Source organism: Chlamydotis macqueenii, chromosome 1 (genome assembly GCF_036417535.1).
Source record: "Chlamydotis macqueenii isolate bChlMac1 chromosome 1, bChlMac1.mat, whole genome shotgun sequence".
NCBI classification, from domain to species: Eukaryota; Metazoa; Chordata; class Aves; order Otidiformes; family Otididae; genus Chlamydotis; species Chlamydotis macqueenii.
In genome coordinates, this window is record NC_141556.1 from 68,024,232 (window position 1) to 68,044,032 (window position 19,801).

The 19,801-nt window shown below is 36.3% G+C and overlaps 1 protein-coding gene across 4 annotated transcripts in view; it reads left to right on the plus strand.

Moving 5' to 3' along the window:
* ERC1 (ELKS/RAB6-interacting/CAST family member 1) overlaps window positions 1-19,801 on the plus strand; it is a 294,214-nt gene that overhangs the window by 94,709 nt on the left and 179,704 nt on the right. For all 4 annotated transcript variants that reach the window (XM_086755609.1, XM_086755591.1, XM_086755602.1 and 1 more), the window contains exons 8-9: window positions 1,984-2,151; window positions 19,549-19,686. In XM_086755609.1, coding sequence (XP_086611735.1) covers window positions 1,984-2,151; window positions 19,549-19,686 — 306 coding nt within the window. The remainder of the gene's footprint in view (window positions 1-1,983; window positions 2,152-19,548; window positions 19,687-19,801) is intronic.

Consider the following 19,801-nt stretch of genomic DNA (forward strand, 5'->3'; position numbering starts at 1 on the left):
GTGGTTTCCTAGGCAGGACCTCACACAAATAAAACCAGGAATGCAATTTACCCCAAACCGTAAGCTAATATGGAGTTCAAAGAGAATAATCAATCAGAAAATAGAAAGCATTCTGTGGATAAACTTCTGTTTGCAGATGTTCTCTTTTCATTTAATACTATGTTAGAGGCATCTTGGGCTGTCTCAAATATTTTGCAACACAAATATTGAAAGTATGTGGATTTGCTTGTGAGGGAGATTTTCAGTTTCCCCTCAAAAACAAATGAAAGTGACTCTTAGCTTTAATATTAGAGATACCTGGAGAAGAACATACCTAATCAATCTATGAAACTGCATGCTTTTAAAAACACAAAGCCTAATCCACCCGCTGAACTTTTCATTAAGCTTGCTAGCAATCCTATAAATTGTATTTGGGTAGTACCTGGTACTCTAATATCACTGCAGCCTATACTCCATGTCCCGCTTGCTGAGTGAGAGGTCAGGAATGTGATTTTAATAACGTATGTGCAAGTGAGAAGGCTCTAGACGTAGAGGTGGCAGCAGGATTGCAGTGCTGATGGGGAGAGCAGGGCAGTTCTTTTCCCCACTGGCAAATGCTTATTGCTCTGCGTAAAAGGAATCAGACAAAACAGCGAAGGCTTTTATGGACATAACATACTGTAAATGTAGAGCCTTAGAGGCAGCTTTTCCATTAGCAAATTTAAATCAAGTGGAATTAGAATAATGCTTTAAAACTAAATGTTACTCAGAATACAATAAGCATAGTGACAGCCTATTTTTTTTCCCTAGCTGAAGTTGTCCAAGTCGTCTTTTCACTTCATCTCTCTGCTGGCCTATGCTGTGCAGAAGGACCAAGAAATTCATTGATCACCCTTTTTACTCTGTGTGACTGATGTCCTGTAATGGATTCAGCTAACAGGAACCGAATCTGATACTGTCAAATAAGATTAGCAGCCAAGCTGGCAGATTTGAGCTCTGTCTGAATGCCAAGTGGATAGGGGTCAGTGGGTTTCTTTTGCTATCTTGAGCAGGTTGGTGGTGTTGGATTTCGTATTCTACAATGGTCTTGGAGATTAGTCTGTGCTCTGTGTTGACCTTTTTCTTCTCATCAAATTTATATTCAGATAGCTCTGATTCCTTCTCTTGTTTCCTTTGTCTTGTGAGCTCTGTGTTTCATTTGTGTAAGAGAAATGCAGAAGGAAAAGCAAAAGCTCCTCAATATGCAATTTTGAAGTTTGAGGATAACATAGAATTCCCAGAGTGTGTTTCTAAACTTACTGAGGCCATGGGAGCTCTAAGTATGCTTATGTGTACAAATTGCACCCACAATACCCTGTACTGTGTCATTTGCTCAGTTTTATCTTTAATATAAAACTGCATCCTGCTGAAAACAAATGTTACATTTAAACTATTATATTGCTACTTAAGCCAAACTATTCTTAGCCATCCTAAGGTAACCCAATTTCCGTGTTTTCATCTGCAGTGGCCACAAAGACTTCTGCTTTCATTACGTCCAGGCTCAGCTAATTCTCTGATTCAAAGCTAGAATATAAAGGGACTGTTTGGTACTAAGAGTCAATATATAAATCTCCGAACATTACTAATGTTTCAAATAAAGGGGTCAATTTTCCTACATACAAGAGAACTTCTCAACAACATGTTGTGTTGGCTTCTAGTTTGAAGAGAAAAATTCCAGACTTGACTCTTGCAAGACTGCCTTATGTCAGAAGTATGACTTGAGATTTTCCAAGAAGGGCCATTAGTCTCATATAATTTTGAAATAAAACATTTGATTATTTATACTGTTTAGTCTGCTACCACTTGTGATAACTGTTTTATCACAAGCTTATATATGTTGGAATGTTAGTTTTCTGGAACTATTTGTAATTTGACAGCACTCACTCCCTTGTGGAAATGTACTTCAACTTTTCTAAAATTTCTCTTCTTCGGTGCTAAACACTGTTTCTGCTTGTCTCAATCTAGGTGGATGCATTGCGATTGCGTCTCGAAGAGAAGGAGACTATGCTAAATAAGAAGACAAAGCAGATTCAGGAGATGGCAGAGGAGAAGGGGACTCAAGCAGGAGAAATCCATGACCTCAAGGACATGTTAGACGTGAAGGAACGCAAAGTTAATGTTCTTCAGAAGAAGGTAAGATTGTAGAGGTCTAAGTAAGATACTTGTCTCTGATGCATCTTGATTTCTAAGTCTATCAAAAAGTCTGAACTAGAATTTACATTTTGGTGGTTAATGATAGAGTCCATTCATGTAATGGGAAGGTGGTGAATGATGAATTTCAGTTTGAATTTTTGAAGAAAAAATAGAAAGAGTTCAAAGCAGATGTTGTTGCCTTTCAGTGGTTGCTGCTTCTGCTTCCACTTCATTATTAACAATGACTGAAGTATTTGTCGCAGGACACATAAAGCCACACTGATTTGAAGCCTAGGGCACTGGGTGACTATGACTTCAGTATGTGACTAAATGAATGAGGCATTTTCAGCGGAAGCAATTAGGATGATTCCTCTGTAACTTACTGAGAAAAGTTCAGGAAGAACTCTGTATAACTTTCATTAGAAATACTGTTTTATCATACTTAATATTTATTGGGAACTACTAGAATAGAATAATCAGGGTTCAGACTATGCTCCATATCTTTCTGGATAAGAACATGTAGACCTTGTCAGTGAAATGGGGGAGGTCTGGATAGGAAAAAGTAGACCCTTTCAGGGAAATTAGAGAGGTTTCCCAAAAGGCATTGAGTCCTAGGGCAATGACTTTCATTCTGGATGATTGTTTGCAAATTCAACACAACGTTTCCCAAACGGCTGCTACACATGGTATAAAGAGACAAATGCATGTATCACAGTAAATTCTTAATTTACAGGGTTTTTTTTCGTCTGTATCTTTAGAGAAACTACTCTTGCAGCCTGTATTAAATGTATTAGGCTACGAATGTGAGATTTTTTTTCTAGACTTTTAAGCAATTCTATGGAGTTCTTATAATTTTAATAGTTCAGAATATTGATTAATTTCTGATGCCTGACCATTGCCTTTTCTTCTAGTATATAGCTATGAATCATGAGGGTTTAAATCATGTTCAGTTCTGTTACAGTAAACGTCATGCAGGAATGGAAGTTCAGGCATGGAGTTTAGCCATAAATAAGTCATTAATAATTCTAGATCAGAGCCCTAATTCCCAGTCTTCATGGTCTCATTTTTTGAGTGTTCATCTTTTTAAAAACAGTTAAAGATTTCTAATTTTTGTGCTGTGTTTTCTCTTTGTTTTCAAAAATTGGTCATGCACACTCCAAACATTGATTGAGATTCCAGCTGAGTATTTAACCAAGAAGTGGGGAATCTGACATTTGCATAAATGTTAAATGTCAGTGAGGTTGTTTTACTTCCATTAACTCTTCCATTGTTTTTTCACATATTTTCTTATTTGCTCCGCTTAACAATTTGGAATGATCTTTTATTGGTTCATTTATATAGGCAGTGCTAAAGGTTCTCTTCTTACTCATTTTTAATACTTATTTTTTGAGACCACTGTAATCCATAGTAAAAGAGTTTCATCTTGTCTCTTCATGTGACTAGCCTATTTTTTTTTTGAGGTTCGTTTGGTGCTGCTTTCAAGTAAAAGTACCTGGTCTCTTCAGATTGGAAAGTAAGAGTCCAGGCTTTTGTATGCAAAGGTTTTGAGGTCTTTTTCTGCTAGATAGCTCAACAGAGGATAACACTACCATAATAAACTGCAATTTGAATTGTTTTGTAAACCTGTCTCTAAGCTTCTTAAACAAATAAACATATAACTTATCTATAGAAAAATATCTCTTTCCTGCAGCTAACTAGAATCACATGCAGAGATTTGAATTTGCTTAAGCCTTCAAGTTGTTGGAACAACATGAACGGATTTTTTTCAGTTTCTGTAACTAGCAAACCTGGAATATTTTTATGGAGAATCCAACTGACGAGACTTTTATCTGAGGTTTGTGGTGCAATATGGACTTTCTTTCTTTTTTATAGCCTAGGGTAAATGAGCACAATTTTAGTCCTTTAAAGTTTTAGGATTGATGTCTTTAACTGAATTTTTTAATTGGTTCTCCAGACCTGGAATCTAAAACTAGGTTTGGGATTTTCTATAGATTGGACTCTGCATTTTCTTGTTCTCTTTAGCATTTTTCCACAGGAAAGCAGAGCTTGAGAAAATACCTAAAGAAGGACAGGTCTGATTTGCTCTGTATACTGTGGAAGTCGTGAGAATGTGCATAAAATCTGTTTCAGATGCTAGAGAAAATTACAAAGTCTCATTTTAATCTCATATATATGCCTGTCCTTTTTTGACTGTGCAGATAGTTAGTTCTGCCCTCTGCCTAGAATTCTAGAAGCCTCTACCTCCTCTCATGTAAATGTTTTTCTTTTGAAACTTATAAACTCTGATTTGTTTTTATTTTCAGTATTTCTAGAGTGCACCTTGTTATTAAAGTGTACAGCCTGTTTTCTGCTTTATCCAAGTGCTGTCTTTCAGAACTTCCAGGACAGTTCAGAATTTTATTTTCATTTTTTTAAAAATGTGCAGCCTTTAAAGTTTGGCCTCCATGCACAATAGTCTTTTTATTCCTTCCTCTGATTATAAACTGGTATGTTCAGTCAGATCAGGTTTTAATCTATGTTTTCTAAGTGAAGATCTGGTTGGTACAGTTCAAAGTCTCTTCAGAGGTCATAGATAGTTCTATTTTTTTTTTTAACTGGCTTAGTTATCTGATATTAAATGCTTGTTTTAAGTTTATCAATGTAGTTTAAGGGGTACTTAGGCATTTTAATTGCATACCGTGAACAACTATGAAAGATGACTGGTACAAAAAAAGCTTTTCCTCTTTTGTAATGGTAAGAAGTATTTTTCTAAGGATTTTTGGAATCAGCAGCAGCATGTAACTGCTGCTTGCAGTTATGAGGAGGTGTAGGGCACAGGTGTTGGCATGTTGAAGGAATTTAACTGAATTAATAATTAGATTAATAGATACTATTCAGTCCATTTTTACCAAATACTCTTCCTTCGCCATATACTCAGATTTGAAGATACTTTTGAAATGGACATTCTAATGAACTAAAATCTGAACACTGATAATTTTTTAATGCTAGTTAAAAAGAAAATTTGTAACAGAAGCTAAGATAATAAAGATCTTGAAAATAAAACAATTTATTGAAAAATAGTTAACTTATCCATTTAGGAAAAGTTGTTTACTTTCTTTTGAAATGTAGAGAGATCACCTCTACTAGTAATGTAGCTATAGCCAAAAACCATATGACTATGCTGGAGATTTGGACTTTTGGTCATAGTTTTTATTTTCTGTGACTGTTTTAGATGTGTAATCACTTGTTCTGATGATAATGACAAGATGTTGTTTTGTGTAGTGCCCAAAACTGTGTTATACTAAATTTCTGCAATTTCTTTTGTTGAAACAAAAATGATTTAAAATGTACCCTTTACTACTGGGTCTCTGGGTACATTGACACAGGCCACTGCATAGTTTGTTTTATAAACTGTTAATATAATTGCTGTATTGATTAAAGGTGGCTTACTAGAAAGTATACTTTTTGGTCATTCTGAAATCCAGATGAAGAAAGTAGTGAATGATTATTGGCTGATTAGAAATCAAATAAAAGACACAGAAGAAAATTATAAGCAACAAATACCTGAAAAATTAACAAGACAATTGGCATCACTACTGGTACCCAGTAGGCACCAAAATACCTGTTCCAGATTGCTGAGGAAACCACAGGCTTCACATTTTAAATTCTGGAATCTTTCCAGTTAGAAGCTCCTACAGTGATACTGCTTGGTAGCACCTTTATTTGAGACAATAGAAATATGGCAAATGCTAAAAATTTGTAGACTACAGAAATGAGTTTTTAGCTTTATGTCTGAAAATCTGATGCAAAAACTTAGTTTTATAGAGCTTCAGGTTTGGGGGTTTTTTCACATTTCATTGAAAATAAATCTTGCATAAAATCTCATTTTAACTTGCTAAAACTGCAGGCAAGGGGAGAATGTCAGAAAATAAAATGGAGACCATACTGGGCAAATTTGAAATCGGAACCTGAAAAACATTAAATTATGCTTCATTATTCTCTTTGCCTGTCTGTCTGTCGGTGCTGGTAGATCAAGATGAAAAGGAATAGAAAAAAAAATTAAAAATCAAAGCATTTTAGAGAAATAGCATTTGGGACAAAAGATAAGTAACAGTTACCCTGAAAAAAAACCAAACAAACCCAACACAGTGAATCAATCACCCCTGGCTTTGGGGAGAGGTCATGTTTTGTCTTGGAGAGGGGCGGTTAACACTCTCTTCATTGTGTACTGCAGCTGCAGGCAAATAAAAAGCAAGTTTTAGTGTCTGAACATGGCAGTGTGTTTTGGCAGCTCTCCATGCACTATGTGATAATTGACCTGTGATAAAGTCAAGGAAGAACACAGACTTTTTTCTTTCTTTCCTTTTTTTTTTTTCCAATTGTGCTGATGTTACTTGTTTAGCTAGTATTCGGGAAGACTCCAAATGTAACTTTCCTGCTTTTTGGGGTGAGAGGTATAGCCTTTCTCCAGAGGAAGTAAATGCTCTCTGTTTTTCAGAAGGCTTAGAAATCAAAATAAATATGCTTAATGACCAGAAATGTGTCTCCTCTGTGGCAGGAGAGAGAGACTGCAAATTTAATTGATAACTCAGTTGTTTAAAATCAGTAGTGATAACAGTTAATACAACAGCAGTATTGGTTTAGTGTTCATAACTTAAGTTCAGTGTTTATACTTTAAAGATTATTTTCTTTCCATTCCTTCATCCATGAAGTAGATTTACCTCCTCAGGCAGGTCTTCTGCTCCAACTCTGAAGAGATGAGAGAGCATAGAGAAGGAACTGCATTTTTAAGTGTTTCATTCAGTTTACGGTAGTTTCATCTTCCCTGGTGTGACCTTGAACTTGCCTACCAAATGAATTAATGTATGGTTTTCTAAGAATTAATAAAATGCAGGATGGACTTTTAGATATCCCTTTGAGACTCTTTGAGGTGACATTGCTTAAAAATTCTTTATTATTAACACTGTAGGCGATGGCCTGTTCAATCCTGCTGCATGTGTCTGAGTCTCTAGTTGTGCAAACAATACAGAAAAGAGCAAAGTAAGACGGTCCCAACAAAGATGGTCTGCATGTACATTTACCAAGTGGATGAGCATATGCCCTCGTATTTAAGACTGGATATTTTTTTTTGCCTTTATAATATACCTCTGGGCAAGCTTATTCTCTGCTTTTTACATGCTTGAGTCATGAACATTTAAAGAGGAGCACCATACAGTGCTCTGGGATTATATTAGTCTGCTCACCAGCCCAGCTTCTGCACGGAGGTAGAAAGAAGATATGCTGGGCTTTCTGCTCAGCTAGGACTGATGACATAGCAACTTTTCTTCAGGAACTCTGTGGCTTAACAAGCAGTGCAATATGGGAGTATTTCTGTAAATATATCTCTCTCTCTCAGAAAAAGCCATACTTCTGCTCCTTTTACCCCGGGTCTCAAGGCATTCCACTGAACTGGTTCCAAACCCAGTTCAGAGATTTCAAACACTGCAAAAAAAGACCTGAAGTCCCCACAGGCTTCTGCCAGTTTCTTTATTAAAACTGACAGACGTGAGCTCAAAGATGTGTCCTGGAGAGTCATGAGGGACTTGTCCCTCCATGTCCCTGAAGGGATCTCAGACCTCTTCTGCTGCTGCTTTTTCTTTCATTCAAGCCTTTCTGTTACAGGCTTACTGACTACCACTGAACATAAAAACAAAGTTGAAATTTATGACTTAGAAATTTCCAGAAGCTATTCTATCTAATTTGTTACCCTGTGTCTCCAAGATGCTAGAGTCCCTTCTCTTTCCAGGGATATCCTCTCAGAATTGCTTTACCATGTGGGTTGGGATTTTTAGATAGAGGTATTATCTTCAGTTAGAGTAATAATAGGAAAAAATAGACAAGCTTTTAACCCTTCATCTCTATCGAAGTACCTGTAGCAAAAGTCTTGTGGTAGCAATGAAGGTGCAAAAGATGACTGGAGAGGCTTCATTATGTGAGTTCAAATTCAGTGTAATTATCCTGTGAGATTTTTTAATTTCTGCCATTCAGGAAAATTAGTTGTTTAATTCCCACATGGGAAATGAAGACACAACGCAGAACTTATCTTAATTTTACAGTGAGTCATGACCACTTTGAAAATAGGATCCTTACCCTTCCATTTTGACTTTCCACTTCTCTGTGAATCCATTGAGACTTTTTAGAGCAATTGCAGCCCAGCTCAGATGGCATGATACATTGATGTTGGTTTTTTTTTTCTCTATGAATGTACGGCTAATAAGACAGTATTAGGGTAAGGGAGTACCTCAGTTTCTTCATACCACTTTTCAACTCCTTGCTAGTTTAGTTTTCAAGGTGACTGAGTACCATACAGAACTTACAGCAACTTCAGGTTTAGTATCAGTAAGATCCCTTCCCTCTCAGGAGAGGCTTTAGCGCATGGAATTTGACCTTTTTTGATTCTTTGAGCTATACAACAACATACTTTTTTTCTGATTTGGAATATGCATCCTAAAAGGTCCACAAGTTCATCATGGAATGGTTGAGGTTGGAAAAGACCTCTGGAGGTTATCTTCTCCAGCCCCCCTGCTAAAGCACAGCTACCCAGACTCAGTTGCCTAGGACTATATCCAGACAGCTTTTGAGTAAGGTTGCGGAAGAATCACTTTTATTAAACTTCAGAGCAGTGAAATCTGTGAGTGAATTTACTCTTAGGTGCCAAGCGTGCACTTGAAGATTGTTTAGTAAATTGTGGAACATTTAAACTAGTGGAGTTTAAACCAGTTAAATCTGAAAAATTGATTTTACACAAAACAATTTTTTTCCTATTACAGCAATCTTTAGTGCACAGTTATGGCTACCAATGCAGCATCTATGTTAGAGGAACTTACTAGATTCAAAATAAATTTTTATGCCTGCCTTTATTACAAATTAGAATTTGTAAATGGAGATTATGCTGCATTATTTTTATATAACCCCCTCTTTTGCTTGGAGCATTTTATGATACCGCAATAAAAACAAAAACATCTGGATCATATATAGTGTATGTACCTATATTCCCAGATGTATGGTAATATTCTTTTAAAAATTAAATATTGTAATGTTGTCCTGATGTGTGTGAAACACTGCAAGCCAATTTCTTATTTTGTGATCTAAAAGAATCTTCCTGTTGCCTTTAGTAACTAAAGTACTTGATGGTTTGGTGGTTTTTTTATTCTGAAGTAATGAGTATCCACTCCTTTTAGATAAGTAGATTCAAACAAAAAAGGAAAACAGGACTGTGAGGTTAACGATGTTAGTTCTGTAGTTCAGCTATTGTAGCTGGCTAATGTAGGGTTTTAAACTGATACACATTGCTGTAATAGTGTCACATAAGATTGATAGCAACAGCAAAGTTACAAGAAAACTCCACTGGAGTTTCTAGTATTATCTGTGCTCCAGCATTCCAGTAAACTGAAACCACAATTCAGCAAAACTGTCATATTCAGAAGAAATCTTTTTTCTAAGTATCCCTTAAAGAGGAGCAGTCATTTTAATATTAGGTCCTTCTTCTGCTGTGAGATAACCTCTTGATTGGCAAGATGCAACATTACTCATAGGTAGTGGGACTGACAAATTCTGGTTTCTTGAAGGGATCTGGGAAAACAGCCAACCGTGGGGCCTCTTGGCTTCATTATAAATTAAACGTGTAGTTTTTCTGGCAAGATAAAGCTAATAAGCTTTGTTGGTGTATTCACTGTCATTCTAGACAAATACAAAGTTCTCTATGATTGAAGAGACAGGAAAAGCAAGGGCGTATGCCATTTTTGAGGTTGCTTACATCAGTCTTCCTCAGATGGCTTTTCATTGCTCTCTGGGTTGCAAGACTTCGCAGTTTCCAATGCTTTGGTCACCAGGCATTCAGGCATTTTTTGCCTGTGGGGGGATTGTCTGAGCTGTGTCTGGAACAGACATTAGTGATTGCGTTAGCCAACTTAGGGATCTTCACGTGAACAGGGAAGGAGTAATTTTTCAGTTTAAATCAATAATTTCCTGGATTCAAGAGTGAGTTTTGAATCCATGAGGCTAGACAGTCTTCTAAGCTGAGTCTCTACACAATATTTATGCAGTCATTAGAACTGTCGTAAGGCACAAGTATATGAATAGTTTCCAAGCCTGTGATTTCATTTATCTGAAGGATAAAAAAACTGGTCAGTATGGAGTAGCGTCTCCAGGAGAAACTAAGATCACCTTGTCCCAGAATAGCATGCAGTTGATAATTAGGATGTTCCTCTGCATGATGAAGGGCTTACATAGCTTCTGGCAAAGATGGGTGGAGGGTGGTTTTAAACACAGAACTTCTGGATAAAGACTGCTCTCTATCTCTTCCAGCCTTTATTTTCAGGAGAGATTGGAGTGGTGATTTGCCTAAAGCAGTCTGTGGTATAAAATGGGAAGGAATCTAACCAAATAATGGTACTAATTTAATATATTGAGTTCTTAAATCCATGGGTTTTTTGTTTTGGTTTTTTTTTGAGCACAAGCCATGAAAGAATTTTATTTGACAGTTTGATATTTTGTCACCTGTCACTGTGTGTTCTGAAGTAATTCTGTAAGAGCAGTGATAGCTAAATACTGAAGAATACACACATGCACTCTCTCTAGAGTTGAGTATTTACAGTATGACTCCCTAATCCCTTCCTATTCATCGCTCCATATCCTTTCTAGGAGAATGAAACGGGACAATCACAGTTGACCGGGCATGTTTTACACTGGGATTAGGGGCATCCCTCCTTTCCAGAGGTTTCCCCTCTGGTTTAGGGCAGTTTTACCTTACAGTATTTCTTTGATCATTTTAATAAATCAGTGATTTGGACAAAGTAATTCAGTGTCTGAATCCAAATCTCATTTAAAATCTTTGTTCAAGTTGTACAGCCTTCTGCTTGAGTGATCCTAAATGATAATGTAAATAGAGCTTAGTTTGCCATGAGGATTTCCTTTATAGTCAACATTAAATGCCATGTTCCCATCCTATCCATTGGTCTGCCTCAATGTTTGGTCTTTTCTGCTCCCTGATTTCCATTCTTGGGTATCTCAGTGCTGTGATGAGTTAAGCTTTTCCTTTCTTCACGTCTTCTCTTGTCCCTCTTTTTTTTCTCTAATGAGAGTGTGATATGTAGCAGGGATGTGTCAGTCGTTATGGTATCCTTACTCTGTGTAGAACAAAAATAAAAATCTAAATCAAGTTAGGAAAATAGCAGCAGTATTCCTGAGATATATGAGATCAAGTTGCCATAGAATGAAGAGTGTTTTTCACAATATTAATCAATGAAACACTGGACTTGATTTATCCAAGTAAAGAAGTTTAATTGTTTAATTCATAGTATAGTTAGTTTTTCACATGATAGTTTTAAAATGTTCTATAACCTTGTAAAGCTTGAGCTATTCTCAAAGCAATGTCACAACTTCTTAGTTTTATTATGCTTCTTACAAAACAGAATATCAGATCTAAATTGACATTTACCGGTTCCAATTTTTTCCCTTGTTTTATCAGCCTTCCACAATTAAGTAGTTTTGGTTTTCCTTATTTTGAGCATTTGGGAACCTTCAATATGAAAATACTCCAAATTATAGTGTTTATATTTTTTCTGTAATCGACTTTCCTAAGTCAAATCTGTGCACATTTATTGTCAAAGCCTTTTCTGGGACTTGGAAGAGGAGTGAGCAAATGTCCCCCAAATAGTTGAGTTTTTTAATCCATTTGTATTTAGTAGGTGTTAAGAAAGCGTAGTCACAAAGATTGCTTCATAATGTCATGACACAGCTGAAAGGAAAATTAGCATTGTGTTATTCTGCATGATTAGGTCAGGATTTCAACAAAATGGATGTTATCTATAATTAGATTGTGAAATAAATTACCAGATTATTTCAAGTGTTGTTCTCATTATAAGTGACATTTTAACATATATGAAATAAATGAGTAATATATAGACTTAGTGTTTCATTGAAGAGGAGAAACAGAGTCAAAATTAATTTGGATTGCTATTTATGATAGCAGTGTTCTGCTTTGAATTATTTGGGTGAATAAAAGTATTGCACACAAGTTGGAACCAACAGATTGTTTTCACGAACAACCCAAGTTGGTATCTTGTTGGTAGATAATGGATACGTTCTCTCAGCTGATGAATACCAGGAAAAGCAAGGGGTCACTGAGTGAAGCTTTAAGATAAACAGTGACAGAGATTTTTTAAGCAGATTTATGTAATTAAACATACGTACTTAATCAACTGGCTCACATACTGCCAAAACAAATCTGTTATGAATGTTATTTAATTTGCATTTTTTCATAACGTATTATTCATTTATATTAAAACCATATAATCAATATTTGGGTTGGAAAGAGTGCCTCATCCTGCACCCCTCACTTCAAAACCCTCTCTTGATTGGTCAGTGTCCATGACAGGATTTTATAACTCAAAGACTCTACTTTTGACTAGGTTAGGCTATCGATATTATTGAACCTTCTCAGAATGAAGAAATTTCTTAACTAAATTTAACTGCCTTGCAGCTGTCTAAGGATGTGAGTCATTGCTAGTGTGTAATTTTTTTTCTAGGCAAATGCTTTGGAACTGAGACAATGCTTAAGAACATATATATTGGCTCCCCTGAAAATGTGAATTTTAGGTCATTTACGAACTCAAAAATCAGTCTTCAGTCTTGGAATCCTAATTTCTTTTATTTTTTCTTTCCTGACTTGAGTTATGCTGAAGTTTCCTTAGAAGCTTGTAAGGAAATGCCTCTCAGTGTCAGTTTTCAGAAATAGCAAACTTCAGTGATAGGATTACATTAGAAGGTCTGAAGGAAATTCAAACTATTTGCTAGCAGGACGGAAGGATTGCAAACATGATAGTAATATTCGAAGAGTATGATTTGAAACATCTAGTTTAAACACTGTTTGTTATAGGAAATACAACAGTACAGAAAAAAAAATATTAACTATTTGGAAGATACTATAATTACAATTCAGTTTATGGTGAATGTTCTTGTAAGTCTTACTTTGCAGTGATCTGTCAGCAAACTGGTGCTACCAGAGGATGATTAGGTATGCAAACGAAAGGAGGACAAAAAGAAACAAAGTGGTGGAAATGTCCTTAGAGAATATTTATGTAAACATAGCTGAACTATTTTTCTGGTTGATATAAATCTACTTGCAAAGCACCTTTGTATGAAAAAAACACTGGAAAGAGAATAGTGTTTTGGATCAATGTCAATTGTTGTTTCTTCACCAAAGGTACAAAACAATTAAATGTCTGTACAAGTTAAGTCAATTTTTTTTGTAGCAGCAGTTCTTCCTTCATACCATTCTTTTTCTCAAGTCAACGTTATTGTGTAAGTGTGCGTGTGAAGTTAGGTCAAGAATAAAGCATGAAGTGCATTAAGTGTCCTGCAATACCTAGATATTTTTTTAAGTTTGTTTTCACTGTGTGCAAGTTCTTCCTTTTGGAGCAGTATCAATGTGCCTGGTCAGTACACTTATTTGATAATTAAGGTTATATTTTAAGTAGAAATCACAAAAATAAATTCTTTGTGCTTTCTAAGCTGCATAGCAACAAAATGCTTTATTTGTAAAACTAAACACTGTAGAACTTCATGCTAAAAGGATTTTTTTCAAATTGGAGATCACGAGAATAAAAATGACAAGAAGATTTTATCTTCTGAAAAAGCAAGCAACTTTTTTTTTTATGGGAGCTATTCTGAATTTTAACTGGACCTGAGTAGCAGTAGATGACTGTGTAAGATATACCACTATGCTGGAGTTTCCCCATCTCAAATTCTCTTTTTGTCCTGTGCTTCTCCATGCTCTCCTCACTTCCTCTAGCCTAGTTCTCTTTCTTAAGTCAACTGTATGTTCCCCTGTAGCCCATTGCCACTGAAGGAGTCTTCTCATACAAGATTCTCCATACCAGTTCAAGGTGTTACAGAACCCCGCTATGTTAGGTTCAGCAACATTAAGACATTTCCAAAGTGCACAATGATATTCCAATGTGATGTTGCAAAGACAGTAATGTTCCAGGTAAGTATTGAAGTAGAGCAGCAGTAAAAAGAAGAAAACTTTCTTGGGGAGGCAAAATAAAAATTAACTTTGTCTTCACTGGGTAGCAAAATTAATGTAAACTGAACAAATGTTTACTGCTTAGCTGAACAGTTCACCATCTCTACACTGAAGTGTTAACTGGGACTCCAGAATTTAAAGTTCTTTAAGAAGAGAGACCACCACTAGTATCTTGCATTTCATAGTGTCTTTAATTTACTTCATGCTTAACAGACTTTACTGAATTAAGTGATATGCAAACTACTTTAAAATTATTTTTATTTTGATGATTCGAGAACAAGAATCTCTGAATATAACTTGACAACAGTTTAACCATATTTATATCAGTTGGTTGGATCATAAACTAAAAAGAGCATACCAAATGCAATCGAACTTTGTAAGAAACTCTGACTGTGTTTGCCAAAATGTTACTGAAAAAAGGGAAATTGTTTTGAACTTCAAAACAACTTAAAAATCTCACCCTCACAACAAGACATGGTATGCCTGAAGCTTCAGCATTCATTCTGCTTCAGCACACTGTTGCTAGGGAATTTAACCTTTAAAATTAATAGCAAGAACATTACTTCCAGTCTAATTGATTCAATACAGTAATATGATATTCACTCATGCAACAGACCTTATTCCGTTGGGGACTTTAAAAGCAACACCTGATATTAGAAGTTCAAATGGAGCCAACACACATACAAAAGATCACATTTTGCTGCCCTGTGGTGAGCTATGGTTGTTATCTGTTCTCCTGTCCCCTCCCTGCTCGGCCCAGAATTTGTTAATACTAAACTACGTGTAGATTTTTGCAATTTGTGCAGAACTATTGCAGTGGTACTTTTGGAAGATCTGCAATAGAAAGACAGTTAAACTGTGACATTTAGAAAACTGGGGCTTAATCTTATAAAACTCACCAGTAATATCTGCTTACAGGCTTTCATTACGGTCTCCAAAATAGGACTTTCAGAAACAAGAGTTATTTACAGATCCAGTAGTATAGCTTCCTTGAACAATCTCTCAGGACTTAAGGTGACCTCTCAATACATTTTAGGAACAAAATTTCTTGAATTCAGTTCCATCTCCATTTTCTAGAGTAAACATCTTACTCCTTCTTCTGAAGCAACAATTTTTTTTATTGTGTCAGATACAACAATGTGATCATGTCTGTTGTAGCTGTTATGTTCTTATCCTGACTATGATGCAAGCCCACCTTTCTCAGCTTCTCAAATACTGTGAGATTCTAGCAAAATCAAGTATGCCAGCAGGCTATCAAATTTTTATCATTATATTAGTATTCTTACATTGAAGGGAGTGGCACATGTCCAACTAGACAGAATTGTAGCTGTTCTGTCATCACATACCTGCTTAACTGCCCATTCACTCTTCCGCAGTAGCTTTTATGTCCTCATGTTAATACTCTTGACAGGGACAAAATCAACTCTGCCTGTGCTCTGTGAGAATTCATCATCTCCTTGTAGTCATTAACCCTGAAGCTGACATGCCTTTTCAAAACCAAGGAGGAACTGTTTGGAAGGCTCACAGCTTATGTGAAATTTTTGTTTGTTTGGATGGCTATGCCATAGGAGTAGAACAGAAAACCTCTCAAGTCACCTGATTATGTAGGTCCTTTTTACAGTACTGCTTCCACCAGATGAAAACCAGGATCAAAAAAGTGGGAGGCTTAGCAGTACTGCGAAATATTCTTTTGTACATCTGCTCTTGTAATACGATTGAGGAATATTATCAAGTGTTAAATTGATTGTCTTAGAATTATAGAATCATAGAATGGTTTGGGTTGGAAGGGACCTTAAAGATCATCTAATTCTAACCCCCCTGGCCTTGGCAGGGACAGCTTCCACCAGACCAGGTTGCTCAAAGCCTCATCCAGCCTGGGCTTGAACACTTCCAGGGATGGGGCATCCCTCAACTTCTCTGGGCAATCTGTTGCAGTACCTTGCTACTCTCACAGTTAAGAATTTCTTCCTTATGTTTTCTTTATATTCAGTGTCTATTATGATGAAGATGTCATGTAACCAATCAAAACCATCTCTTTGCAAAGCTGCACTGGAGAAGTCAAGTGCAGAGTACAAGCAAAGGCATTTTCTTCAGTTTATAGAAAAAAAGTACAGTGAATTTTGTCTGCAGATAAGCAATATAACTAGTTACTGCATGTTGGAGATACACACAAGCAGCAGAATACGCAATGAACTTTTTGAAGTTGAAAAACACTTTGAATTTAAAATAGTGTGCATTTTTTCACTTTTTTCTTGTCTCAGAATGAACTAAGTTAAAGGGCTTTTACCACTTTCTTCCTTTTACAAGTCAAACAGAATAGCAAGAAACAACTTGAAAGTGGGAAATGAAAAATAAGTGCAGTTAATTCTGTTACAACTGAAGTGATGAAAAAAGTTATCATTGCAAAGTGTCAATCTTAGATTATAAACAAATCTTTTGAAGGAGGAAAAAGGTTCTTCTTCAGTAACAGAGGGCGGGGGGGAAGAGAGGTTAACTGACCAGTTCACAAAACTACTTCATTTATTCTAATTTGAAAGTCACTAGTTCAATAGAAGTTGTTTTCCAAGTGTTCAATTTACCCATACCCATGGGTGGACAATGGCTCTACAAAAGCATTTCTTGATCGAAGCATGATACAAAGGATCTACTAGTAAAATCTAACTAGAGGAATTTGGGAATCTAGTGGCCTTGATGGGTATTAAACTAGGTGCATCTTGTTTAAATCCTTGGGCTGTTTTTAATTTGCATTTACTTGGGTTGTTCAGTGAGATTTGTATTTGCAAAAAGTAGGATGCTTCCTTGCCTTTGGAACAAAATGTCAGAGGAAACTTTTTGCCTCTGCTCCTGTGCTTCAGGGCTGGAAGGCAAAATAATTAGTTCCAAACAACTAGGAATAAATCACCCAGGTTGAAACATGATAGTGCCTGACAACTGGTAACGTTGAAAAAAATATTTCAGTAAATCATTATTGATGAAGAAATTGGTATGCTGAGCAGATGATTCCAGTGTCTGTATGTGTACCTTTACAGTAAGCTTAATGTTGCTAACTTATCCACGGATTGCTGTCTTAACCCTGCAAAATAACTATATATGGCAAGAGTAGAAATTGTTAATAATCTAATAATAGTGTCTATTTTTAATTTTTCCTTTTTATAAGTTTTATACAATAATATATATTCCTTAGGTTTGCAGAACATTTCAGAGGAAATTTATCAGCTTCCAAGTATTTGAAGACTAAACAGGGCTGGTTCAATCCTTGTCCCATTATGTTTTCCAGAGGGCTTAGAGATTCCATTGCGATTTATTTCATCTTTTGTTGGAGAGAAAAGAAGGACCTTCTTTTGTTTATCTGTTTGGTTTTTTTTCTATCCATTATTTAAGAATCGGTTCTGAATTACTTTTTGAGAGGGGTTGAGTAAAAAAGGATGATAAAACAAATAGGGCATATGTGTATTATTTTTTAAAAGGATTCTCAAACTACTTGCAAGGACGTAATAGCAAAATTCTTCATTCATTAACTATATGAGCAAAGTGTAGGTGATTTGGGTTTTTTTCAGACTGTGTCATTTTGGAGAATTCATAGTTTAGCTGGTATGTGTTACAGTAGTGCAGGTTTGGGAGAAAAATGAAATAAAGGCAATTATTTTATTTTTGATTGTGATTTCATAAAGGAATTTTTGCATCTATTATTATACAAGTGTTTCAGTTTGAATACATCAATTGATCCAGTTTCAGCTTACTAGTAATTTTAAGGGCATATCTCTGTTGGTGGCCATCAGTTACCTGACCCTGCATAAGGCGCCGTTGTAGGTAGAGTGGGTTTTTTACATAATGCCTAGCTATTAGCGTGACTTGGAACATTTCAGTGTACCTGCTATTCCTTGGATGATAGTGAAAAACATCATTCATTACTCCAGACTGAAAAGTATGCATGTAGACTGAAAGAATAGTCAGGTTCACGCTTTCTACACATGACATTTGTTGGTTTTGGTATACGGGAGGGTGCAGTTGCAATGGGAAGATGCAGCAGTCATATATATTACTGTCATACAGCTGTCGTCTCACTCTGACCGCAGTAGACAGCGTTACTGAAACATGAAGATGCACGCTGGGCTTGCGCAAATGCTCGTGCTGCCTTGGCAAGCATCTTACTATATGCTGAAGCTGAATTATGTAGCTGTCTCTTGTGTGCGGTTTGCTCACAGCAGAAAGTCACCCTGTGCTACACTATCCCCTCTGCAGCCAGTTGGAGCCTTTGCGGGAGTGTTTCCCCTCCCGAAGTAAACACAAGTCTAAGAATAGCTCGCCCTTCTTTGTAGTATATTTTCATGGTTGGCTGTCTGAACAGCCAGCCTGTCTAGACAGTTGACGACACTGAAAGCTTGTAAGGTCAAAAGCAGCCACGTAGGCTGCTCCTGGGGATGTTACCTCCTCCGTAGCTGTACGTGTGGGCGCCAGAATTTTTCAGTCAGAACTAGAAGGGTTCTTTCTGAAGTTCCATGGGCTACAAATGTATGCTAGTAACACATTAAAGAGTAGATACGAGTGTGCAAAGAAGGAATTTTCAATTCCTACTGTTATTTCTGATTCCCATTATATGTCACCAGTTATGGTTTTTTGGTGCTCTTTAAAATTTGTTTTGTTTGTGTTGTGCTCAAACTTAAATTTTAAGCATAACTTGGAGGCCTAATACTTTTTTCCTAATAGAAACTAGCGGCAAAGATAAACCAAAACTAATTTCAGTGCTTTCCTTAAAAAAAAACAATAACAGAAAAACTGACATAGTTCTTCTGCTATCAGTAGATACATAGATTGTGTACAAAGGTGGATTGTAAGTTTACATGTGCTTACATAAGAGAAATAAAAAATACTGGTATGAAGAATCTTATAAAAGCAACATGCTAGGACACTAAAGACTGTGACAGTACCAAAGGAAGTATTTGAAACAATATTTCTGCACAGCATCTTAATTATCAAGGGTCTTACTTGGTTTATATATGCAGTTATGTTTTTCTCAGCTTTCTTCTTTCGTATGGTTAATACATTGATCATCCTTCAGTCACACAGTGCCCAACATCCTTGGAAATTAGGAACAATACCCTTGCGTTGTTTATGTTATTTAGACTTTCTTGCTCTGAATTCTTTCCTCATTATTGGAAAGGTTGCTGATTACTTGTTAATATTTGATGAGTTTGGTTGCATTGCTTGATGTTCTAATGTAGGATTATGGGAACTAGGCCCTTGCCTACTTCCTTTGCTTTAAGAATATTTTAAAGAGTTTAATATACTCCTAAGATGATTTTGGATGAGTTTGCTTGCTATTATCTTAAAATTTACTGCTCTTCTTTAAGATTGAAAATCTTCAAGAACAGTTAAGAGACAAGGAGAAGCAAATGAGCAGCTTAAAGGATCGTGTGAAATCCTTGCAGGCTGACACCACAAATACTGACACTGCCTTGACCACACTGGAAGAAGCACTGGCAGAAAAAGTGAGTATGGAAAACACAAGTCACTTCCTTCGAAAGCTCCTTCTACTGACAGCGTCTCTCAAGTCAGCTTTTCCATATGTTTCCTGGACTCTGTGCACAACACAATGCCACAGTG